Raw genomic sequence first — 27,861 nt, 5'->3', positions numbered from 1 at the left:
GAGCATATTGCTTTATTGAGGCAAATGGCATAATGTGACAAATTAAGGTGAACTCATAAACGCGTCATTCCTCGTGTATTCATGCACTTCCCTTCAGTAGCCTATGTGGGAATACGATCCCTGTGGCCATTGTAAGAACATATGTAAACATTTACACGGCAATAATTTCAAGTGACAATGTATAGAACGAATAGACAATGTATTAAAAACACACGGGCATGATATTGTGCATCTCCACATTTCATAAACTATAGGTTACGTCAATGCTAAAGACAGAAGGTTTGGACATTTATGCGTTGAATGGATTAACCAAAAATCAACAAAACTGAAAAAGCAATTCAATATCGTCTTGGCAAAACAAATAAACTAAAAAAAAAAACCTCTTGAATAACATCTAACTGTCGATTCATAGAACAATGCCACATTGGAAATGACCAGCAACAGGAGGCTTTGAAGAAAAAATTACATTGAATAAACTGTTGGTGACACCGCTTACTAAATATACAAGATTAAGAACAGACTTCAAACAGTCATTCTTACTTCTGACCTTTGGTTGCAACATCAGTGAAAACTAAAGATAAAAATCAAAGTGATAATCATTCATCCTTCACACAACTATACAATGACCCATGTATGAAATGACACTAGAAGTAGTAAATAAAAGATGTTTATTGAAGAAAACAAAAAGGCATTTAAAGTGATTGAATGCAAAGGCAAAAATCACATCATGGATTCCTGTATAACTGGTGCCAATAAAAAAGACAATTCTTCAGGTCTGTCTGTCAGAATAATGCATTTCAAAATTCAAGTACCAAGTTCAATAAAAACAGAACCGATTTAAAATTGTTTCCACGCAAGCCACCTCGAGCTGTCTTTCGTAAATCAATAAAAAGACTCATGCACTCACATCTGTGCCGCAACTGAATGCATGTGTGTACAGCATGAATATTCTACACTAAATTTGTCTTACATAGTGACTGAATTCATAAAAGTATCTCTGTATTGTGAAATCTCTCATATGCTGTATATCTACTCAGATACATTGACGACTTTTATATCTTTCTGTTAAAAAATAATAAATATGTCGTACAAATATTACCATGCCTTCCCAGTGTAAAACTGGTTCAATAAATTAGGTATGATGCAGGAAAACTATTCGACACGGGCGTCGAGAACTCCTCGAACATTCACGAGCTACGCAGACCAAAGCTCTTTTGAATCTTCAAAATTTTCAAAATCATAAGCGCTAATTTGGGTTCAGTATTGACACACTATACACAAACGTAATTAAAATAATTATCGTATGTTCAATAAAATCTCTATGTACAATGCAAACATTCAGAGAACATTGCCGCATGCAGTTAACTGTACAGTGCGAACAAATCGTGACGTCTGTTTCGTGGAAACGCAACGGAATCCGGAGCGAGTGTAAACCGATTTCCTTCCTAAAGCAGTTTCGCTTAAATGCAATCGCAATGAGAAGAGTTCACTGCTCCTATCTGGTATACATTGAAAACATTTGGCTATTTAACCCACATCGACAGATCCCATATTTCCTCAGATAAAATATATAATACATCGCAAGTACAGCATAACGGTGGGTTTTCCAAGAGATTCGTCTTGAGTACACTGATCCCGATCGCTGATTTTCCTCGTTTAGTGCAGTGCAGTTGTGTGGATGAATCTTTCACAGTCAATATACGCGGCTTTGAAGTAAACGTGAACATCGTGTGACTCACTGACCGCTTGGCCCCTTTGCACAGTACAGTGAATGAGGGTGACGGACTGAACTTTGATGAATAAATAACGTGGTTTACCTGCCCACAGTTTAAAATAAAAACCACCCTCAGGTGTTCAGAAACAAACAGTGAAATACAGTTCAGCCGGTGATCTTGTACAGTGCATCGTTTGCACCTTTGGTGTACAGTTTTTAAAATGAACAAAAAAGTGGGCGGACAGTCTTTTCTGGTGTACTGGATCTCAATTTGACATTTAGTCAGAGTTTCTGCTCTTAACTCTGTGAAATATTGCTCTGGGGAGGTTTTCATTGTCTACCGGTCATTGTCATGCAATAGTGTCCACTCCCTTGAAGACCGTCAATATGCCAATGACCCTGTTTGTGAGCAAAAGTCCTTCGATCCGTTTCGTTTCGCTCAATCGTTTTTTCCATTCTCCTGCCTTTCGGGTTTTGACCTCTGGCTGGACTGCAGGACTTTGTAGCAGCCGCGGGCGATCTTATGCATCCACATGACGTTCATGATGTCCAGGCAGATGCTGGAGAAGATCCAAGCGCTGCGGCCACCGAAGGAGACCCTGTAGAAGGCCTCCGTGCCGTACACATTGCACATCCGGCTGTAGTATACAGGCATGACAGCGATCCGCACCAGGAAAAACACAGCCGCCATCAGCACCCCGTTAGCCATGTTGGGCTTGGACACTTTGGGGTAACCTAACACTTCAAAGAACCAGCTGGAAAACACAGGTGAGCAAAGTGACATGCTGTAAACTAATCTACTAGCACAACATGTGTCATTTCTTAAAGGGGTGGTGAAACATTCTTTCGAAGGCTTGATTGTGTTTGCGAGGTGCACTGTAACGTGTTCATGCTTTGTATTAAAAATGTATATATTTTTCATATTTTACCTTTACTGTAAACTGCTCTGTCCCTCCTTGTAAAAACAGTCTGATAGTTTCCTGGTTCTATGAAGCCAGTCCCTCAAAAGTACACAATGGGCTCAGATCGGTTAGCTGGTCCAGCTGTGTTGTGATTGGCTAACCGCCTAGCACACTCCAGCCTACTCTTCTCCACAGCAATAAAAAATGGCCTCGCCCCCCATATTTAATATTCAAGGAGGAGGAGGGGTTTATGTAAATATTGGAGCTGCTGATGTCAGCGAGTCTGGAGGAAAAGGCTGTCATTCCCTACCGGCCGTTTTCCTTAGAAATTGATTTCTTTAAATGCAAATATCTCCCTTTGCTTTAAACTTTGAGCGTTGTAACTTTGCAGATGTTGTTTATGCTCGAACAGCAAAATTACACGCTAAAGTTAGAAAAGTGAAATCGTGTTTCACCAGCCCTTTAAGACAGCAAGACATGGCATTTGAAACATTGGTAGCACTTCATTTCAGTCCTGTTCCGCATATTTTGAGCTTGAAAAGTGTTGGAAAAATTGTCAAGCCTCTAAAAGGGGTGTTTCCACAATACCACGGTTACAGTTAGCGTTACTACATTAAATCTACAGTGAATGATTTGTAAATTGAAAAGCCTTCTTTGACTTGTTCGTTAATGGCACACAATATCTCTCCTGGTTTCCATATCAGCGCTGTTTAAATCTGATATTGAATGCTTCTCACTAGATATTGGTCAGGGTGACTTATATTATAGGCTATTTATTTTGTTTGTGTTCTGATGTCAAAAAAGTGAATGCAATGTTTGCTGCTGCAAGCTTTATATTTAAAATGCTTAATATCATGGTTAATTACTTCTCCCTCGACTTATCGGCTTAAATAAACAACTAAGAGTTGACTAGGCTAGTCGACTTTTATTCAGGAACATTTACCGAAAAAAAGTAATCAGTGTAAATTCAGATTTTATGTTGTCTTTAATTTATTATGGCTTTATTACATGGTGGGCAACATTAAACAGTTTGCTCTTAAACTATTTTAAACGCTAATCAGCCAAATACCTACCGTTGGTTAACGCACGGTGTGGAAAACTCTGCAAGCAGACGGAAGTTAGCAAAATAAGGCAACATTCCTTGACCCTGGAAACACAAGGCGTAGAACAAACAATGACACAGACACGAGTTATATAGAAAGGCACAGCCTCATGAATCAGCTCCATGAACAGTCCCAATATCTCACACTGTCAGGCACCCACAGTAATTGCTTGGGTGCTGAGTTATGATACTTCACTCTGACAGACAAAAAGTACAAAAAAAAACAAAGATGGATACTGTCGTTCTATTAATATAGGATGTGTTTGTTTGTTGTTAGATCAAATAAGGCCTTTTAGTATTTAGTCTATTTTTAGCATGTTATTTTTAGTGAATAGAGGTGATAAATTCTATTCCTTGCATTGTGATTAAAAAAAAAATTATGTACAGAGCAGCAGAATTCATGATAATTAGAGATTGTGTTCATATGTAACATTATGATTCATTAAAGTCATACATAAAAAATAAAAATAAAAATAAAGTCTATTTCCATAAATAAAGGCTTTAATAGTGTGGTCAAACTGAGAAAGCAATATTTTTGTTGATATTACTGATCTTTGCCATTTTGAAGACCCTGTTTTCAGTAAAAGGTTAACAGAAACGAGATCTAACCAAAGAAAAGTTAATTATGAAATTAGATACCAAAACTGTGTCAATAACAACAGTCAGCATTTCAAATAAGCCACATATTGTCAGGCACATACAGTCTGAGTCCAAATGTCCGAGACCACTAGTGAAATCACTTTTCATAACTATAAATTTTATTAGATTATATGGTAACACTTTAGTTTAGGGTCCAATTCTCACTATTAACTGGTTGCTTATTAACATGCATATTAGATATTGGCCGTTTATTAGTACCTACTTATAAAGCACATATTAATGCCTTATTCTGCATCCCTACATCCTTGTCTGGCTATCACCAGACCAAACTCAGTTTAAGATTGAACATTGGTCTGGGGGCTGGAGTGTGCTCTGTATTTTCTGCTGCACAAGAGGCGTGATCAACGAGCATTATTTGATTGACTCTGTACGCACTAGGATAGTCCTTCAACCAATCAGACCTCAAGAGGCGTGATCAACAGACAACGACCCATCGATTCTCTATCCGTCATCGTGTTAAACCCGCCTATAGCACATCAGGTGGATAAGCCAGTCTGTGATTGGTTCCCACAAAAGTGTAACAGAAGCAGTAGAAATGAATGTACAGGTTTCAGGACTGACAGACAGTTGCAGGGCAAAATCAAATTGCCGGCAGATCAGGCCGGGTTTACCCATCCCTTAATCGTATCCAATACCTAAACTTAACAATTACCTTACTAACTATTAAAAAGCAGTAGTTTTTTAGGAGTCAAAGCTAGGCAAAAGTCAAAGTTAAAAGTGAGATTTGGACCTAATTGGATAATCTAAAGTGACCGATATTGAACTGACTATATTACATACACACAGAGAAAAAAGGTGTCAAAATTGTACCTTTAGGGGTACAACAGCTTGTCAATGAGGCAGTACCCTAAAAAAGGACATCTTTGTACCCCCTTCACCATTAAAAAATGCATATTAGCACTTTAGAGTACAATACGCACCTTAAGGTACTACTATAAACGTTTTTGTGGTAAGGTATATGTCCTTTTAAAGGTACTGCCCAGTTGACAAGCTGTTGTACCCCTAAAGGTACAATTCTGACACCTTTTTTCTCTGTGTGCAATACATGCTTCTGTCTTCAGTCTATAAGCGCATAGTGTTTCTTTAGAAAGTGGCATCAACTACTGGCATAAATAATTGTTTAGTAATTTTCGTAGATCTGTGTGAACTGAGATCATTTTGACACCATTGTCATCTGTACATCAAAACACAAAGGAAAAACCTTTGTTTTAGTGCATCTTTGTTGTGTAAATGTATCCCTTAAAGGGATAGTGCACCAAAAAAAAGAACATTCTGTCATTTACACACCCTAAAGTTGTTCTAAACCTGTATGAAGATTTTTCTTTTGTTGAACATATTTGAAAGAATATGGGTAACCAAACAGCTGCTGACGACCAAAAACTTGTTTTGTGTTCAGCATAAGAAAGAAAAGAATGCAGGTATTGAACAACATGAGAGTAGGTAAATGACAGATTTTTCATTTCTGGGTGAACTAATAAAATCCCAGATTGGAAAGGTGGTCTCAGACTTTTAGATCCCACTGTATCAGTGCAGCAATGGTCAGCCATGCATGTTTTGTCATAGAATTAAGTGTCTGTGCCGAAGAAACGTTCCTCTAAAAACATTATCATTCCTGAACATTTTTGCATCTCTGTAACACACTTACCTTGAGGGCTGCAATTAAAAAACGCATTAGCATACTTACTGCAAAATAGACCATATAATATCAAGAAAAAATAATAATAATAATAATCAGGTTGGCTAGCAGATGCATGCTGGTACCCCTAGGTACTGGTAAGTCCATACTGTAACTGGGCTTCAGTAACTGCTCAGAGTTCCATAACAGCAGAACAGCAGACAAGACAGGAGAGAGTCCATCTAGATCAGCCAAGCCTAGCCCTCATCTCTTAACCCGACTAACAGTGACACTGGTAGTTTTTGCATGAAGGGTTTTGCTGGTCAGAGGAAGTGAGGCTGCGTTATTCAAGAAGTCATGTTAGGTGGGACAGAGACAGACTGACAGACTTGGAAAAAAAGGTGCAGAAAAAATGCAAAAAGAACGAACGACACAGAAGCAGCAACAACATTTAAGACTCGTTGGACATGCACTATGAGGAACAAATCACACTGACAAATTTATTAAATTTTACTATACTTAAAAAAAAGGATAGAAAAAGAAGTTTGACAAAGTTAAAGGTTACGTGCCAGTGCTTAAAATATATATATATATATATATATATATATATATATATATATATATATATATATAGTGAAACGCTTAATTTTTAATATGAAGCACAGTTATTAAACGCTGAAAAGATTGAATGGGTTTTATTAAGCTTTAAATGTTCTAAAAAATTATTTCGTCTGGGAAGTACGTAATAACGAAAAGACACTAAAAAGGTCTGCTTTGAACACTAACAGCATTTCTAAACACAGGAAACAATAACAACGAATGACATTTCGAAACGACAGACTTAATTATTCAGTGAGACCCAACAGAGACTTCCTGCTCCATGTTAAATTACATCCATTATCATGTAATAATTTAGAAAAAGGCTTGAAAAGGCAGTCATAAAAGTGACCAGTGACAGTATGGTCTACATCCTGACAACAAAATGCACGTTCAGGTTTTGAGGCGATCCTCAAAGTTGCATTAAATCAAGGTACTAAGGTATACAAGCAACAATAAAGCCATGAATATCATCAGTCGCTGCCCCAGATGCAGATTTCGGAATCCAAATTTTTGTGCCGTTGATTTTTAGAAATGTACACTGTGAGACAACAAATTAAGCCAGCAGAAATCATGTCATGGTCATTCTACATAACGGGTGCCTTTTGAGTCTCTGTTGTTTATATATCGGTGACTAAATAAGTAACACTGACAAACCAGGAAAATAAAATTATTGTTATCATCATAGGGTGACCAAACAGGACATAGACATTTTGGTTATAGATAGTATTTTGTCATATAACAATTTTCTATCCATACTTTAAATGTATTGAAACTAATAAGGCATCTTTGAGTAAACTTCAAGTATCATTTGAGTATCCCAGCGTGTCTTGGTTTTCGGTGATCAAAATATGGTCACCCTATTTTATCATAATCAAAGCAGAAAGTGGAAACACAGCTTAACAGAAGTAATAATACATTACGGTACATTTTATATATTGTTTTTACCAGTCATGCGTTAGTGCACTCAACGTGCAAGCATGACCAAGAAAAATATGTTAGTTATGTGAGGTCACTGAGGATTATATATTAATGACTTACCAACTTCACAATTTCATTCAACAGTGCAGCAATTCATCATAACGTACATAAAAAAATAAAAAAGTAAATATACTAAACACACATATTATTAGTGCTTTCAAACGATCATGTGATCATGTGTGTACTGTGTATAATTATGTAGATTTGAATAACATACACATTCATGCATGCGTGTGTATTCAAATATACATAATTATACACAGTACACACACATTTTGTAAACACACTTTTACTTTGGATGCAATTAATCGTTTGACAACCCTAATATTTATTTATTATATATATATATATATATATATATATATATATATATATATATATATATATATATATATATATATATATATATATATATATTTATTTATTTATTTATAAGTGACCTTAATTATAATATTTATAATATATATTTTTTAATTATAATATAAAAAATTACATCTATATATCTTTTGTTTTAATTTTCTAAGGTTTATTGTATTTGTAAGTGGTCTAAAAACAGTTTATTGAAAAGATTTGTACAAACATCAGAAAAATAAATTTATAAATATATATAAATATATTTAAATGTCAGATCTTAGCAATACCAATATGTACATTGTAGTGTCATGGCTTTGAAAAACTAGATTATTTGAATTAACAAAGCATAATGCAGTTGGAAATCTATGTTGATTATAAAGGGAACAATCTAGTTGTCACATAAACTGCATCAACCCTGTTACCTTGCTGAAATTACATACATTAATATATTGATTGGCAGAATGCAATGGCAGAATGCAATTTATTAACATTTCAAGACATTCTTTGTCTGATATACTGTTAAAACGATTACAAACTCTGCCTTTAAAACTGAAAAAGCACCCGTTTCACAGAACCACCTATGCCAAACAACTGAGCATCAACTGATGCTTTTTATTATTTATAATCTGATTTCTTTAAAATTTCTAACAAAAGGCACAAGGAACAACTTGTGCAACATGTAAACTAAATGTGTAGTTATTTAGAATTCAGTTGAGGACCAGGTCAGCCTGTTATTCTGCAAAACCTTCGCATAGTTTGGATTACTGAGCATCTCGACACAGACCAATAAACAAGCGCTTGCTCGCTGTTACTCATCCTGCAGTTGAGGTGTGGATGTTAGCTTTCAGAAGAGAGAGTATTTAGGAGGAAGATCGGCTCAAAGCAGGGGAAGGTATCAGAGCATGCACACAGGAAACCCTCCAGCGGCACCACAGGAGCAGCGAGCATCAACACATGCACACAATCCGGTGCAGTCTGGGCCGAGACCCGGGCCACAGCTGACCGTTAGAGTTGCTGAGGGGGGAGTCAGTGAGGTAGAGAAGAGGAGAGAATGGACTTCTGCATAACCGTCAATGAGCATTCCATGCAAAAAATACCATCATCATCATCATCATCATCATTATCATAATCATAATCAGCTACAGAACCTGGTGACCTAGAGGGTAACCGTACAGCTGAACCAAGAGTGAACAGTAGTGGCCTCAGTGGGTGCTGCAGTCTAGTGGTTAAAGATCTGGGTAGGTAAATGCAAACATTTGGAGATCTTTTAAAAATCTATTAAAATGTTTTAACAACAAACAAATGATACTAAATAGGGATGAGCAAAAAATACAAGTTTCTTGGAAGTCATTTACATAAGATGTGTTATTGTGCTCAAAACTAGACAGAAGCACAACAGAACAGGACAGACTGCATTACTTAGGATGTATAGACACTAAAAAAAATATATAAAAAAACATCAGTATGAATGTTGTGTGTATATAACAGCGGTGCTTTAAAAAATAATAAATGCATTTTCCAAGACAGTTACACGGTGCAATATGATAAATTATTTTTTTTAAACAGCATTAAAAAAAAATCATCTAATTAGTTGGAATGCTCATCCCTAATATTAGATTAAAAAAATAATTTTACAAGTGAGAACTTTGCATAAATTGGTTAACAAGGCCCTTATTTCTTCAGAAAAGGTCACAGACCCCATATGGGGTCAAATTTTGTAATAAACTCGAATGACAGGGTGCGGTAATAATTCCTGGACATTAATAGTGTACAGTCAGCTTGTCATTATTGCTAAATAAACCCTATTATGTTGATACAAGACTTCTCTGTTGGAGTTTATGTTGCCAGACAGTTCATTATCCTGTTTATTACACTGTTACATGCATGATAAATTAATTAATTGATTAATTAAAAATGCATACAACAAACCCTATAGAAATAAATGCATACATAAATAAACAAAAGCTTAAATAAATGCATAAATTAATGCATAAATAAATAAATACTTTGAGTTTAAATTATGTAACAGACATGAAACTAGCTACTGGTGGCCCGGTCCTGTCATTATACAAATATATTTGCTGCAATTTGCCTTCGGTGCCGCAGAAATGACCGATCAGAAGTATTCCAGAAAGCCAGCAGCTAACATTCTCTGAGTGCTCTGAATGCTCAAACTGCATAAGACGCATGGCTGGAGCACATTTTATAAAGACGACACGTGAATAGTGATTGAACACAAATGGAATAAATCCTTCTGAAGAAAATGACTTTCGGAGAATTGTGTTGAGGATGTTCCTCTGTTTATAGGGAACACAGAGCTTTCAGCACCAGCTGCACACCTGACACTACCACTGCTCACTCTTGGTTGTCTCTTTCCCATCTTGCCTGCATGTTCTGTTATGGGACAACAGGGAACTCACCAGTACATAGTAGTAAGCATACAATGCTGCCAGGTGGTGGATTACAAAAAACTTGTCTCCTATTGCTCTCCAATAGTAAAATATAAGCAGCAGATCTGAAAAACACAAAGAAAAAAGCAAAAAGAGTCAAACCTACTTTAAGGAATAAGAATTTGGCAGGTTTAATTTAGCATGTACACAAAACACTGTCACGGAAGTGACTTAAAACATTCAGAGAGCTACAAACAATAATATGGCCACATCGAAAAGATTTATGCAGCACCAAATATTCTCTCTGTGGTCAATTTAACCTCGTTTTAAAAGCCTCTGCCAACATCGGAAGAATCTGGTGGCTGTGAGCCTGTTATTATATACATTTTAATGCAAATATTTTAAAATATACATTTAAATGCCCCTTACCCAGCATTCCTATCATAAGAATATAAATGTTTTCATAAATCTAAATACTAGGGATGCACTGATACGAACATTTTGACATTTTGATACCGATAAACCTTTACATTTTAAAAGTCAATAACCGATAAATTAGCCGATAAATCTAAATCCACATTTTAATATCATTTTTGAGAGCCTGATTTCAAAAACAAAAGTCTCATTAAAACCCATGTCTCAAGCACACAACTATAATACTCTCGTTATAATTTTATGAAGCCTATATGACAGACTTGCACTGCACATGTTGCACTTAACCGTATTTTCATTTTTGAAGTGATTTCAATCATATTTCAAGCAATTCAAAAACATCATGACCAACAGTGCATTTCTGAAGTGTCCCAACTGAAGAAAATAATGCATTATTTCTCAGCTTTAATATAATCGGACAAATTTTGTTAGCGGGCCAGTAATGATAACATTACAAATCGGCCAATACCGATATGGAGGCCGATATATATCGTGCATCCCTAAAAAACACAAAAACTGAGACTACATTATAATAAAATACTATATAATAAAATATAATGATAAAATACATTATAATAAAAAAATACAAAAAAATGGTAACACTTTACAATAATGTCACATTTGTTAACATTAATGAATTAGCTAACAGAAAAAAAATATATATTTTATATAATTTAGCAGGAATTAATTTATATATATATATACACACACATTTAAAGATTTATTAAAGGTCCCATTCTTCGCGTGTTTTCGAAGCTTTGATTATGTTTACAGTGTGCAATATAACATGAGTTCATGTTTCGCGTGTAAAAAAAACACAATTTTTTTTCACACAATTGACTTATCTGTACGCCGCTGTTTTCTCTGTCCTAAAAACGGCCTGATGATTTCCTTGTTCTATGAAGTCCCTCCTTCAGAAACATGTAACGAGTTCTGATTGGGCCAGCGCTTCCCGTGTTGTGATTGGACAGCAGCTTAGCACTTTGCCCGGAAAGGTCCCGCCTCTTACCATAACGGGGAGATGCAAGCGCTGAATGCGCGCTCTTCTCCACGTGGGAGAGCAACAACACCACGCCCCCTATTTTGCGTGTTCTTGTGGGCGGAGGGTTAGTCAACAAACGGTTCTAGTGACGTCATTACATCCCTGCACTTCCTGCTGTAGTCCAAACCGGCCGTTCGCAGTAGGCTTTGAAAGGGAACTTCTATTAAATAAAATATCTCGCTTGGCATTGAACTTTGAGCTTTATCATTTTACAGGTATTATTTATGCTCTAACAGCAACATTTCACACTAACTAAAGTTTGAAAGATGGAATCGCGAAGAACGGGGCCTTTAATAAAAAATATATTTGTTAATTCAATTTTTAATAATGAATTTTTAATTTTAATAATTTATTTAGGAATTTATGTACTTAACATTAACTAGGATTTAAAAAATTAAGTTTTTTTTTACATCTTTAGTTCATTATAACTTTTTAGTCAGCTAAAGTTAAATGAACCCTTATGGTAAAGCGTTTGCAAAAAAAAAAAAATGCTATTAGGTCTTTCATCATCAGTTACTGATAATTTAGGCAAATTTCAGCTTTGAGAAAATTAATTGCATTAAATTGGCCAAATAAGAAATTTGAGATATTTGAGAAACAAAAAAAGAAAAAACTAAACTAAATCTAACAATCAATGTGCACAGTGCATGGTCTAAAGCGCACACAGCAAATACACTTAGGGCGTGTCCGAGTCCACTTTTGATTTTCCTCTTAAGGAGTCATGGGTGTTTTTTGGGCGTCACCAAGCGGCAATCTCCCGCGGTCTCTCTTGAAGCCAATAGACCCTTTTACAGCCCACGTGATCAAAGAGTTGCGCGCGCATTTTGGCAACGGAAGTGGTGTTGTTCCCTAGTGGTTCTAACGTGTGAGCAACTCCGAAAGTTTATCAAAACGGTTTCCCAGCATCAAAATGTATTCCCAGCATCTGGCTGTTGCGTTTTTGGTTGCTCTAATCGCTATTCCACCAATGGGCTTAAGTTTTATAGAATTCTGACAGGATCACGGCCGTTTCAGAAGAACCGGCGGAACGCAGGCGATTAAATGCATTGATTGGAACGAAGACATAAAAATGCTCGCATAAAAAAAATCATTTGTAAAACATTTACTGCACTTGAAACTTAATTATTTATAATAAACCTCCCAACATTGGCTGCCACTGGTGTGTATAATGTACCCCCACCCCCAGATTATCATATCAATAATCACAGTACTTATCAACTTCATTTGTAATGATTTTATTAATAGTTTAATTGCAAAATAACCATCTGAGAAATGTATGCAAGCAACATAGTTGCTATTAAAGTACTAACGTTATAGTATTACAAAATTAAACTTTAAACAGAAGTGTCGACACGAATCAATAACATAAAATGTAAGGAAAATGATAAATGTATGTCTGTGTGAAGGATAAGAATAAATGTAGAAAATTGTATTGGACATTCTGTAACTTACATGCCCACAGACAACGTATTCATAAGCATCCAGTGATTTATATGCTTGTCTCGGGTGTACACGCTCGGTTTCTCAACTAAATACGTATATATCCGACCACTAAGTTATATCTGGCCATCTGCTAACATCTTCTATCCACTCCACTATAGTACGCGGATCTGGTAGCCGAATACCATTTGATAAAGTCAACTTTTTAAAATAACTTTCTCGGTTTGTGTTGCTTAATCCGCTCACGTAGCTTGACATGCTACTGATTCTCGCCAAAGTTTGTTGCCAAAATGCGCGCGCATACGTTGCTACGTCATCATTGTATACAAACAGTAAAAGGGTCTATACAGAAGTAATTTAACCTGCAATTCCTCGACTGGCCACTAGGGACAGGCTCCAAAAGGGAGCAGACTCTGATTAAGCCCCATGTTAAAATTCACAACTTGACAGCAGAAAAAAAAAAGCACGTTTACAGCCTGGGACAAATTGTGGTTTTGGTCTATACGGATAATTTTGCCCTTCATGACAACTGTGAGGGGTGAATTTTTTTATAACTCATTAATTTACATTATATAAAACCTTAAAGTTCTACATAAGGAAGTGGTTACTTTGTGACAGATGGATATCCATTTATCCTGTATCTATATCCGTTCCGCCCACATCCCGTCTCTTTACCCATTTTCTGTTATCCGGGCACGATGACGTGTTGCCAAGATGGCAATGGCCAGATTGTCTCTACTTTACGCCTCAGAACAGATCATCAGAATCCTATGGATGACATCACGGACACTACGTCCATTTTTTATTTTTACAGTCTATGGGCGTAACATGCAATAAACTAATCAGAGTCTCATCTCCCATTCCCTTTAAAAGCCAGTTGTGCTTGCACCATGGCGGAGTCGCTAATTACATGGTGGAATTTGTGAGCGGAAAGACTGAACACCTCTCCAGAGAGGAATCCTTTTATTTATAATATTTAAAAATTACTACTGCACATCCCTGTGTGTGTAAAAAGCAGAGTGTGCGCACATTGTGGACCCACCTATAGGCATAATGCCCCTTTTAAATAACAAAATATTGCATAAAGACCAGGTTTTTGTTGGTCAATGGTGCAGACTATTTCAGTTGCATCTAAATAGCAACTTGCCAACAATGCGCCTGAACACACCTCGTTTTTAGACCAGAACGCTCACGGACGAACAGATGGGTGCGAGTGCGTTTGCCATTTAAACAATGTGGCGCAGGATGTGAAAATGAGAACTACATCAGGCTGAAACTAGCAAAAACACACTTGTGTCACACCTGGGTGTGACCGGGCCCAATGAGTGCAAACAAAGCTAAAAAAAAATGTATTACAAAGATTAAAAAAAAAAAAAATGATCCTTCAAAAACATGACTACATTATAATAGAATATTTCTGGAATGATCTAAAACCAGGTTAAAATGGCCACGTAGATGGTGAAATGTTGCTAGAAAGACATTTCCTTTGTAAAACTGGGCTGACCAACAATTTAAATATGTCTATCAGATATTTCTTTTAATATGTCTGTCACAATGTCTGTCCCCAAAAAAGGGGCAAGATTTTTTTTTTTTAATTCAAACTCAATTGTCAACAAAAATATCCAGCATTTCTATGCATCAAACAAAACTCCGCCTCCAAATTCAGACATGTGCCGTAAGCTCTCACCGGATATGAGGTAGCCTGTAGTAATGCTCACGTTTATCTTCACCAGAGTGGGATCTCCCCTGTTGTGGTAAAGATAAGAACAAGGCACTGAGATTACTGCAAGACCATGTTACAGCAGTTACTGAAAGCGTCCTGCTAGTGTGTAAAGAGCAGCGCTTTCCCTGCATGCAGTGTGACGGGTCGGTCTTGAGGGCGGAGAACTCACCATACGGGGTCCTGATTGACGGCCTCATCAAAGAACAGGATGTAGAGGCAGAAAAGGCCGACCAACAGGGCATGGAGCGTGGACACAGTCCTGCAGAGACACACAAGGGAAAGGTTTTAATCACACTTGACAGCGGTGTTTACAGTGGCTTGCTTCTCCCGTAGAACCATGTCAAGCTGAAACAATCGAAACGGAGCGATTGACTGCTGTCAGTCAACCAGACACTGTGTGCCCTACATCTAAAGATCTCCTCCAGCTGGCTGTTCTCTTGACAGCCCGCTGAAATGAGCAAATTATCGCTGCTATCTTTCCTCCGTTTCTTTCTGCACACACGGACATTAGTCATTTTGAGTGACGGCTTACAACCTGCTCTCCTGATAAGATATTTAACAGGGAAATATTTGAGGCGCCACTGTGAATCCACTGGCTATATTCAACTGGCCTGTTAAGATTAGCTATTAACCTATAACTTAATTGTAAGTATAATTGTAATTGTACTGTTGTGTGATTGCTAAACAAATGACTTCTCAGTGAATCAAAGCAGTTCCCTAAATGATTCCTAGTTTTTTTTTTTTTTTATGACTCAGCATAGTTCAAGTCCTAAACGAATGACTCTTATGAGCCAGTTCTTTTCAGAGAATCAAAAACGACTATTACAGAGTGGGGTTACATGAGTTATTGTAATGACTATTACATGAGCTGGGGTTTTGTGTGAAACATATTGCAATCAGTTGTTGAATCAAATTAGTATTTTGAGTTCTTTTTAGTGACTCAGAACCACAGTGTGACCAGCACAGTTTTACAATCTAGTTATTTTTAGTGAAACCAAAACATACAGTACAACCAGATATCTAAATGATTCCTGAACAAATGAGTCTTTTGAGTCAGCTCTTTCTAGTGAATCAGAACCAAACAGTGTAGAGTAACCTAATTCCTAATAATCAAATGACTCTTATTGTTACATTTATTACCTTTATGCATTTTATCCAAAGCGACTTACATTGCATTCAAGGAACACATTTTACATTTTGTCAGTTCTTGCTTTCCCTGGGCATCGAACCCATGACCTTGGCGTTTGCCAAGATTGTGCTACAGGAAAGCCATGAGTCTGAAATCTTATGAGTCAATCAAAAACGTATAGTGCAACCATTTATCTCTAAAGTATTCCTAAATGAATGTGTGCTTTGATTCAGTTCTTCTTGGTGAATCCAAACCACACAGAGCAACCAGGTTCATCCAATTCCTAAAAAAATGTCTCTTCAGAGCGTTTTATTAAATGAAACATACACAGTGCAATCAGGTATGTTTAATAGATTCCTAAATTCCTCTCTCTCATGAGCAGGGTTGGGTATCGTTTAGGTTTTTTACTAATCTGATGCCAAACCTGTATTTTTAAAATGCTACCTGTACCTAAATCGATACTTTTTTAAAAAGAGCCACAAAAGGACGGTGGATGACATTAAATAATGGCTTTTTATTTATTTTTTAATTCTTTAAATTCAACAATTTATTAAAAGTTTAAAGTATACTTCGATATATAAATGTATAACACAATTTACGTAAATTCACAGTAAAAGCTAAAGCCACCTAACCCAACTACAATATGCCTAATTTAACACTAAATAACAGCACTAATACTAGTGATATTACAGCACTAATAACAGAAAAGTTGTCTGTAGTCTTGGTCTGCTATAAACCAGCTTCAGTTCAGCATTATTCTGCATTAATATGACCATATTCTCTGCCTTATTGTTTCCATGGCAACGCGTCGTGCTTCTCACAGCAGCTGCTGTAAAAAAATATGTATGACAGCTCAGAGCTCAGCTGTAACGTCTTATGTAGTTTTTTCTTTTTTATTAAAATTATTCACAAACTTTTTACCTATGTCATGAGCTATCTGATATTCTGATTTTCAAATATGTGTAAGTGAATGTGTTTTGTCATAATGATCCTGTTAGTTGATCTATAATGCGTGATGGCCGCTGCCGTCATGTTAGTTTGCGCCTCCGAGAATCGGATCACGTAAATTTATCCTTGTCTCACGAAAAACATGACAGTAAGTGACCGGTGAACTGGAGAAGAATAAACTATATAGTAATTTATATAATGTGTGTCTGATATGAATAAAAAAAACAGTCAAATTATAGCTGTCTGAACGGAGTTATTGCCACTTCCATAGACATCAGTGTGTTTTTACTGCTACTTATGTGCATTTAAATGTCTGAAACCTAAAATAAACATGATGTGGTTGAAAACACAGAATCGTTGTGATATGTGACAGCACCAAAATGAGGAACTGAAATCTGCGTTCTAATTCGGTCCGGTACATACCGTTTATATTAGCACCGGGTTTCGGTACCCAACCCTACTCATGAGCCAGTTCAAATCAGTAAATCAAACCAGTTGTTATTTGTGAATGAAAGAGTCAGTTATTTTTACTGATTCAGAAACACACCAGCGTATTCCAATTCCTAAACGAATGACTTTAATGAGGTTGTTCTTTTTAGTGAATCAAAAGTACATTGCACATACAATCAGTCTTTCGACTCGGTTCTTTTTAATTAATCAGAACTGCACCGTGCAACCAGGCGAGCCTGATTCCTACACAACTGACTCTTATGAGCCAGTTCAACTCAGTGAATCAAACCAGTTGTGTCTAAATTATTTGTGAATGAAAGAGTATTTTTAGTGATTCAGAAACACACCAGCGTATTCCAATTCCTAAACGAATGACTCTAATAAGGTTCTTTTTAGTAAAAATAAATATACTGTACATACAAGTCTTTTGAGTCGGTTCTTTTTAATGAATCAGAACTGCACCATGCAACCAGGCTAGCCTGATTCCTCCACAATTGAATCTTATGAGCCAGTTCTACTCAGTGAATCAAAATTAGTTGTGTCTAAATGATTCCTGAATAAACGAGTCAGTTCTATTTAGCATAGTCTAATTCCTAAACTAATGACTCTAATGAGGTGATTATTTTTAGTGAATCAAAAACATACTGTACATACAAGTCTTTCGAGTCGGTTCTTTTTAATGAATCAGTGCCACCAGTCTAGAATGATTCCTAAACAAATGACTCTTATGAGCTGATCCGTTTTAGTGAATCAAACACATACAGCTATTTTTGGACTTAAACACTGAACATCTACATATATATCTGATCATAAGACAAAAAGAACAAGCATGCTTGGTTACCTTGAGTTCCACTCGATCTTCTGTTTGTGGGTGAGCTTGAGGAAGCCAGGGCTGATTCTGGACGACGCCCAGGGGCTCACGCTGTGAAAGAGCCACTGGAAGGTGCAAAAACTCAGCACCGAGATGAGCAGGATCAGCTGGCTGAAGGGGTCCATGGCCACCTGACCCCACTGCGAGAAAAAGAGCAGAGGGGACAATTGCAGTTGCTTTACAAAAAGACATGAACATCAATGCCCTGTTGAGATCACACAACGGAAAACTCAGTCCAGGAGAAAAGTAAAGTAAATGTTTAACAGACATGCCCTCTGCCATTACTGTGTTAGTGAGCCTCATTTGTTTCTCCTATCTCACGCTCATAAAGTAAAACGGCCTCTCACACATTTTTTCTAAAGCATCATTGGTTGATGATGATAATGCTACAAGGAGTGACGTAAGAGTTTGTTGACCATTCCAAAAGACTGTCCAAAATCTCAGACATTACACATCCTGGTAACACAATTGTAAACAGCAGGCTTCTTTTGTAATAAATGACAATACATACGTAATCCTTGATGGCGGTACTGTGTACACACATTATACTGAGCATGGATCTACCCTCTCCTAAAGATGAAATCATATGTCTGACTTTTTAAAAAAAGCTACAGTTTTAACAGTTCCTCTTTCAGTCTGGCTCATTGTGCACCAGAAAAACAAGTCTGTCCCCTTTGAAGCACATAAGGAAGCAGTGATCCATAATGATAATCCTTTGGCCAAAATAAATCACAGCATTCCAGCTGGGTTAAGCAGGAGTAAATCGGCACAAAAAAAAACAAAAAACAGACACCGCATTCATGCTCACCTGAGCTATTCTCACTTCCTATAACAAGTGGCATTAAATGTCTTCCATATATGGTCGTTCATTAGAAGAAGATGAAAGCCTCAGGGTTAATGTACAAATGGTCAGCTGGACTGAATATTGTTAGAGGATAGGCCATACCAGCATTTGAAGAAGTTTTTTTTTTTTTAAACCATTCATTTATAAACAAGTAATTTACTGTATTATTAATATATAGGGCTTGACTTGACTACTTTTTTGCTCACCAGCCACTGTGGCTAGTGGTTTTCCAAAGGCACTAGCTACTCAGCATATTTACTGGACAATTTTGACATTAATATCATGAGGAAAAAACTGAAATATAGATATTCTTAACATCTTATGTGGCATTGGGTATATTAGGCTACTGTCACTTTAAGACCTGACGCACAGATCCATTATATTGGTAAATGTGCACTCTCTCAACTGTTTACGTTCACTTAAAACATAACCCACTGTTTACATGTAAAAACTCTGCATTTTGTAATTCTTTTGTGTATTTGACTGTTTAAGCGCAATAAGCAGTAAAAATAATTTAGTGCTGAGAGACGGCTTTACGTGCGTGCACTTTGGGTGTGAGCACGAAATATGCAGGAATGAGTACAAATATTTAAGAAATTCAAACCCTGCATCACGAGGCAGGATTTGTGTGTCAACTCGCTGTCAGAGAGATGAGAGAGCGAGAAAGCGCAGCTGGTTTCGTGATCTATTCTGTGAAAAATGAGTATTGAAAGCATTTCAGATATTTCTGTGTGTGTGGTGTGGTGTGTAAAATGTGCCAATTGTATCATCTATATTTTAAAGATTTTAAATGTATTTATTCAGACTTTGAATATAACATTATATTTTCACAACACTGATTTAAAAAAATGGTGAGAAAATGTGAGGCTTATAAACTAATATTGGTACATAAGACATATAAGTATGTCCTTGACAACTGGACATTCCAAAATTCGGAATGGAAAAGAATAATTTTCAAGTGCTCATAACATTTTCCGCTGATCTACTTTCATGACCTGTGGCCCATAACAGCTAATGGAAAACCTGAATCGCACTCTTACCTAAGGCTACAAGTGTTCAAAGGACGATAGAAAAATACAAAACATGAACCCTTTGCGCTGAGAGAGTAGTGAAAAGAGACTGGCACAGATTTGAAAACCATGAAATTGGAGTTTTGTGGCTTTTGTGGTTTACTAGCTTTGAGGTCATCTTCATTGTAGTGTACAAAGTTCCCAATATAAACCTTTAGCAGAGACACACATCTAAAACGTACACTCTTTCAAATACCAATTACTCATCTCGTTCGCAGGGGTGTTTCACTCTTTCATATCCTGACATGCCTTAACTTGGTCATTATTGCTACAGCAAACAGTGTCCAATTCCACCACCCCCAAATAAGGGTATTCCAACGTCCTTAAATGTGTCCCACTAGAAGTACCAAAACTGCAGGTTTCTCTTCCTTTGACTGGTAGTTCCACCCCAGACCAATGCGATTCTAGTAGCCAAAAATTCAGGACTCAATGCTAATAATCTTTTCAACAGATAACCAGATTACAAGCAATAGTTCAAATAAATACAATAGAACAAAGGCACAAAATGAAATAAACAGTGCTTTTCATGTTTTTCAACTAAATCTAACAGAAGACGTCATCAAATGTAAAATAACACTGCGTAATCTTTTCTGTATAAATTCTATATAGATTAATCCTTATTAAAGTTACAAAAGTTATTCAGTCAAGTATCAAGAGCAGTGAGTGATTTTCTCTCTCTCTTTTGTTGTTTGATTAACCTTAATGACACAGTTGGCGGCAGCAGGTTTATTAGGCTGCTGTCACTTTAAGACTGAATGCACTTATTCAATATACTGATACACCTGCATTTTATTCCCAACTGTTTTTGTTCTCTTAAAGGTGTCATGAACTGGCTTTTTTTATTATTTTTTTTCTGTTGTCTGAGGACAACTAATGATGTCCGTGTAGTTTTTACATTCAAAAACATCATAACTAATAAGTCATAGGCTATTTTCTGCACTGGTTTTGAGGCTCTCTCCTGAACGCTGGGTTCTGATGGGCATACAGCACTGGTGACTTGGACGTAAACGCCCATGGCTAGGATTGGAGAAGATTTGCATATTTAATGACAGCTCCACTGTCAGTTCAGTGACATGAGAGAGATGAGAGAATGAGGGAGAAGCAACCAGAACGATTATCTCAATCGCAGGGCTCGTAAACGTCTTTATCAAACAAACACAATGTTTTATTTCTCATCGATCCGCGATTGATTAGAATAATCGGACGATATAAGCGCGAACCGCGCGCACACACATAACATTACACGTTCGCGTCGCCCTTCAGATGTCAACAGAAGAGAGAGAAAATAGCAGAACAAGAACGGAATATAATGAGATTTGTCGGCCTGCCGGGCTTTGCGAGCCCTGGCCCAAACGTGTCTGAGTCCAGCATGCTAAATGTATGATCTGTTAGACACGTACACATATGCAAAACGATCTATAACAATGCAGTACTATTACATATCAAAACACGTTTTACTCACATCGGTGTGTTGCACAATTCCTGTCGGATCCAAATCCAGCAACGACCGGAGATTTGTTTACAAACGATTCCGCAGTAAACTAAAGTGAACATGTCTTTGACTAACAAAAAAGTTTTTAGCTCTGAAACTTACAGGATATTCTTATATTACCATTACCTATTATATATCAAAAGAAAGGAAAAGTTGATTCCTCAATTCAGCACCCCTTTAAGACATATCCGGCTATGACTTTGAGGATACTCGTCAAGACGACATTTTGACAGAGCGCAAGTATGGAAAGGAGTAGGGATGCACCGATCATGATTTTACATGGCCGATTCCAATACCGATTTTTTTCAAGCAAAGTGGCCGATTCCGATACCGATTTCCGATTTTATTTTATTTTAAGCAACAAACAATAAAGAAAGAAAGTATACATGAACAAGATGTTTATTTGTTATTTAATAGGCCAATTTGGCCAATGAAAATGCAGTGTGCAATCTGAAATTAATAGGAAATTAAATTAGGTTGAACCTATTTTAAAAATTAACATTACCTATTAACTTTAACATATGCACATTCTGCAATCCAAACAACACAATCAACACACATTGAACAATCCAAACAAAGAATTAACTTAAATCAGCATTTGTTTTTAAATTCAGTTTAAAGGGGAAAAAAAGTCTTTATCAGTTAAATTAAAATAAATAATTAAATTAAATAATTTTAAAAAGTTTATAATTGTTCCAAAAATGTTAAATCAAATAATGTTTAGTGCAACGGAAAAAAACAAGGAAAACAAAGATGCTACAGCAAATTAATTCGATGTAATTAAGGTAAGGTAAAATAAAAAATAAAATAAAAATGATCATCCTTAACTGATAGTATTTCACTTCAAAAGCGCATGGATGTTCTTTTTTTACAAACAGAAGCATTTCGGCTCTCACAAGTTAGTCTGTTTCGTTTTTCTTCCAACACGAGAGAAGCTGAGCTGAACAAGTGCTCACTATCTACGCTTGTGCACGGCGCAGAGAGGAGCAACTTCAGCGAGTGCAGGAAGGCGGCTCTTACCGTATTTGTGTGCCAGTAAACCAACGGCTGTTTGCTTCTTGGTATCTGTGCTTCAGACAGGTAGCTCTGCATTTCCAGTCCTGATCGCATATTGCAAAATACTTCCACACAAGTGACGTTCGCGAATGATTGTATTTGTAATATAAGCGTATGTGGATTGCGCAAGCGGGCGCACTTCCGGAAAAATCGGCGGAAAGAAAAAAAAAACCCGATTTTGGGCCGGTCAACCGGTGCATCCCTAGAAAGGAGTTCTTTTTTATGTCTGTAAGTTTTGCCTCTTTGTTGCCATCTCTGTTTGAAACCTGCAATTGCAGTTATTTGCGGAATTATCATTTGTACGTGGGTTGCGTATGTGTGGCTGTCAGTCACTGCACTGGTGTGGATATTGTACTTGTACGTCTTGGAAGTATGACCAAAATATGAATTTAGAAAAAGTCACCTGAACAAATAAATAACATGTCTGCCACTTTTGTTCTGACCAAATGAGAAAAAAAAGCATTACAATAAAACCACGTAAATGGTGATTAAATCTAATAATCGCTTAATCACATCAAACCGTGCAAATTATTATTGTTATACTGTTCTCAAATTGTTAATGTTAACATCAGCAATGCGTGCTAATACACTTAGTATGTATTAGTGTTACCTGTAGATTTCAATATCTGTACAGTCAGTGTAATCTTTTGGTTTTGACTACGGGTGAATCTCCAGTTGTCAGTGATGATCGTTTATGGACTTTTTTTTTTACAATCCGCCATCAAAATTATATGTTTAATTATTCCAGCTGCTGTGAGAAAAGGCTACAGATGATACGCCACCTGCAGCATCCTCACATGTGATATATATATATAATGACGCAAAGATGAATGGCGGAGCTCAAATTTCCTGCGGAAAGCTACCAGTACCACTCAAATTTAAACGCTGTTTCAAGCTTACCATTTTGAATCGGGCTAAGGTAAGAAGATAGTTTTGAACATTGACTGATTATGTACTAGCTCAAAAAATAAAAAAGTTGCAGACTACAGCTTTAAATTAGCAGGGCTAATGACGATTCAGCACTGGCCCGATCAGGACCATTTTAAATATGGATATATTCATTACAAAAACTCATTGCTTTACTTCAGAAGGTTTTTATTAACCCCCTTGAGTCGTATAGATCACTTAAGATGGATGAATGCACCTTTTTGGGCTTCAAAATCAGTAGCGCCATTCACTACCATTATAAAGCTTGGAAGCTGGATTGATTTATTTATTTTTATATATATATATATATATATATATATATATATATATATATATATATATATATATATATATATATATATATATATATATATAAGACTGTATGTATGTATGTATGTATATATATATATATATATATATATATATATATATATATAAAACTGTGTTTGTCTGAAATAAAGTAAAATACAACTATAGGATGACTAGTGTGTGAGTAAATAATGGGATCATTTATTTGAGATAAATTTCTATTGACAATTGAGTCAATAGAAAGCATGATTTCAGAACGCGGTCAAATAAATAGTTTATATCAAAATATATTAAACTAGGTTAAACATGAGACTGTGACATCAGCACATCTCCTCATGAGGTGATATGAGAAAAAAAACATGCGATGACTAAATTTAGATGTTCTTTATGTTGCAATATGCCCCATGCACACATGTTCACTCACTCAGGGGGAGGGGTGGGGTGAGTGTATTTAAAGTCCCTATACAGGTTTCATGCTGGCTGTGAAGGGCAGGGATCCAAAGAGGTCACGAAGTAACGTATGGCGACGGCTGTGACACAACAGGAAGTTCAGCAGTTCTCACAAATGAACACGCGTGATAGCACGTCTTTGCTGTGTATGCATGCATCATGAACAAAACCAAAAAACTGCAAAAGCCTTTAGTAGCGGAAAAGACAGACTGGGTAGATTAACACGCTTTTCATTCTGACGTACAGGTTTATCATGTGGGTGGCGGATCACAGCATTGATAAAGCTGCATTGCTGGCATGCTTTATGCATTATACGTTAAGAGAAGCAGTGCCGTCTTATGAATGAAAGATTAGCTGAGCAAAGCAAGGCTCATAGAACAGAAGGAAGGATGGATGGATTGCTAAATGGATGCTTTAATAGCATTTCCATGAGGAAACTGCAGAGCAACAGCTATTTTATTTTAGAGCATTTGCTCATCTGCAATTTCGTGTCGGACGTCATATAGACATTTAGGAAATGCTTTTAAGAATCTATGTAAAACTGCTTTTTCTAAGACATTTATCAGATGTTTTCCAGATCTCTGGATCTTTAGCCGACATCTTACAGACGTACTTGTGCTATCTGTGGAACAGTGCAAGGGATTTTTCACTATTAAATTACAACATCTGCATTTTAATTGGGTTCAAATAAAAGAATGTGGTTATAAGAGACAATAAAACCAGCTTTATGCATCAAAACCACTCCTTCATTGGTTAAAAAAAGAACGTATTTATATTATTTAAAGACAAATAAGCAGTGTAATTTATAATGACAGCATTCAGAAACTCATGATATTTGTAAAATTATGTTTTTTGTCTTGAGAAGACGATAAAGGAAGTGTTTTACATTACCTGATGGTTGTCCCATGTGGCCATAACATCAAAACGTTTGTTGAAAACTGGCATTAAAGTTTTTTTTTAACAACATGACTACAAATATTACACTTCTAAAAGCTTGGCACGTGTGTTTTAATCTAGATTATTTAAATAAATAAAAAAGTTTAATTAAATTAATTGTTTTATACCCACACAAGTCCTAACTGAAAGTAAACTCGAACAGAAAGAGCAAAATAAAAGACCCCAGAAGAACGTTTAAAAGTCAGATTTTTTTTTTGTTAAAAATGTCAAACACTTCCGGAAAAACGATAATTAGAAAAAGAGATGAGATAAGAGAAAGTTAATGGTCTAGTCGTAAACCTAAACAAAATGTTTCCCTTCATACTGACATGCATCTTCAGTGCAGAGTCGATCATTTAAATGGTAAACTCCTATTTTGTCCTTTAAATGTCATTTTAGCTTTTATTTGACAGAAAAGTCGGTCATTTAACTCCGACTGGTGTGCTGCATTGAACCGCATAGCTTGTGTAATAAATTTGCACATCTATATTTTTGCTTAGTTGTGCATGAAGATGGGCGCGTGTCAAATAAACATCGACAGACTATTTGATAGCACAAATAAAAATGTAATCTCTATTAAAGGTCTATAAAAACATTGCGATGGATGGGAATCCACTAGTGTTGTTGCCGACAAGCTGCTTTCTTTAGGCCAAATCACACCGCAATGCTGGATGAAAACACAACGCTTATGCAAAAAAATAAAATATATATATAAGTATTGCTTGATATCATGCAGTACATGTATTAACCCATTTGCTTACCTCTTATCAATCATCAATGGTGTCTGTTGGTTAGTTTTGCATGGTGTCTGAAAACATGGGCTGATCAAAATCCGTGTTTTCTCGTCAGTCAGACACATGCATGATTCTCCTCTCCCCGCCACGGCGATATGAAATGCATGATTTCATATCAAACATGCAAACTGAAGGTCCTTATAGTAATGTCAATCTTCGATGTCTGTGTGTTTATAAGCGCGCGTCGTGGAGAACACGTTGAGGATGGTTATGTGAAACTGATGATGGCTGTGGCTGTATGTGATGGTGGTGAAAGGATCCAATTTCAGCTTCATTCTTAAAGAGATATTCACACACGGATACACTGCCACTTCCACAAATATATGTCTCTGCAGGTTAATAATAGGCGTTACCACATCAGTGGTCGTGGCCATAACCAGAAGGACGTTTTCAACTGTGTTACCTGATTTGCCAGTGTCACCGTGTAGGGTTTAGGGGTGGGATTGTGGGATGCTGGGATTTGATTCAACACAACAGTGAGTCGAATCTTTTGAATCAGAACAACAAGATTCGTTCGGAGGCCATTTCTGTAGGTCCGATACGTCCAGTAGGGGGCGATAACGTGAGTCAGTGAATAATTTCCTTAACTGATTCAATATCCTATGCGTTTTCTATGGAAGATTGTTTATAAGCTATTAAGTTAGAATTGTGAGATATAAACTCACAATTCTTACTTTATAACTCGCAATTGCAAGTTTGCATAATGCAATCCTACTTTACAACTCGCAATTGTGACTTTGTGAGCTTATCACGCAATTCTGAGAAAAATAGAATTGTGAGAAAAATTTGCAATTAGGACTACCTTTTTAATATTTAATTCAAACAAGCTTCATTAGCTTTTCCTCCACAAATGACAGTAATTTTTATCTATTTGTCACCTGATGAGTTTATCGAGCTAAAACAACAATAAGAGCCTAAATATATTAACAGGTTCTTATGTCATTTCAAAAGTGAGTCATTTTTACATATATCATAATTTATTCAGATTCGGAACATTTTTAGTCACTCTGTTTACTATTTTTGGAGACGTATGGTGCTGTGATGGTAATAGCCATTGTACTTTGATACTTTTAATAAGTGGGCCTAATTTTAAATTGAATGATATTCACCGCACACAAAAATTGGATGATCATCTAGAAGATTTTAAGCCATTTTTGTCACACAAAGCTAAAAATAGCATGGTCAAATATATATTTAACTGACACACCATCCGTCAGTACTCTCCTCTAATCACCATTCTCATTATTAAGATATTTTTAGGATATTTTCTTTTCTTTTTTTTCATTCATGAATATAGGCCTAGCTACTGCGTGAAAAGGATTTCCAATGACTGTGCTTTCACCTAAGGTAAAATTATATTACGCATTCCGAGTGTCAGAAATTAAACAAAAAAAGGCACAGTATTTGTGCAATTGTTTTCATGTTAGAGCCATGGTATACAAATGACCTTTTGGTGGCTTTACACCCATGATCATTTCTGACCAGCAGGACACTTTACAAAAGACCTGACTTAGGGCAACCATGTAGGCTTACTTTTCACAAACTTGGTTTATGATTTAACTTGAAGTTTAGTGCACACAAAGTTCACATTATATTGACCAAACAAACAGGTGGGATGTTCAAATCTTGATCC

At 36.4% G+C, this 27,861-nt stretch overlaps 1 protein-coding gene across 1 annotated transcript; it reads right to left on the bottom strand.

The window, feature by feature from the left end:
* Window positions 1–651: 651 nt before the first annotated feature.
* Window positions 652–26,570, bottom strand: tlcd4a (TLC domain containing 4a). Its single transcript, XM_067435465.1, has 7 exons — window positions 26,196–26,570; window positions 18,321–18,490; window positions 15,122–15,211; window positions 14,917–14,975; window positions 10,346–10,440; window positions 3,690–3,763; window positions 652–2,469 (listed from the first exon to the last, which is right to left on the bottom strand). Exons 2-7 carry the CDS (start codon window positions 18,473–18,475, stop codon window positions 2,154–2,156), a joined length of 789 nt encoding a protein of 262 aa, XP_067291566.1. The 5' UTR covers window positions 18,476–18,490; window positions 26,196–26,570; the 3' UTR covers window positions 652–2,153.
* Between the last annotated feature and the right edge of the window lie 1,291 nt (window positions 26,571–27,861).

This window comes from Pseudorasbora parva, chromosome 24 (assembly GCF_024679245.1).
Source record: "Pseudorasbora parva isolate DD20220531a chromosome 24, ASM2467924v1, whole genome shotgun sequence".
Lineage (NCBI taxonomy): Eukaryota > Metazoa > Chordata > Actinopteri > Cypriniformes > Gobionidae > Pseudorasbora > Pseudorasbora parva.
Note: the sequence above shows the minus strand (reverse complement) of the source record. Positions and strands in the feature narration are given on the sequence as shown.

Excerpts from the sequence above, each read along its gene's own strand:
- tlcd4a (XM_067435465.1), bottom strand. The coding sequence starts at position 18,475 with ATGGACCCCTTCAGCCAGCTGATCCTGCTCATCTCGGTGCTGAGTTTT. Across the intron at positions 10,441-14,916 it reads TACAGGCTACCTCATATCCG|ATCTGCTGCTTATATTTTAC; the intron begins GTGAGAGCTTAC and ends TGTGTTTTTCAG. Across the intron at positions 2,470-3,689 it reads ACACCGTGCGTTAACCAACG|CTGGTTCTTTGAAGTGTTAG; the intron begins GTAGGTATTTGG and ends TGTGTTTTCCAG.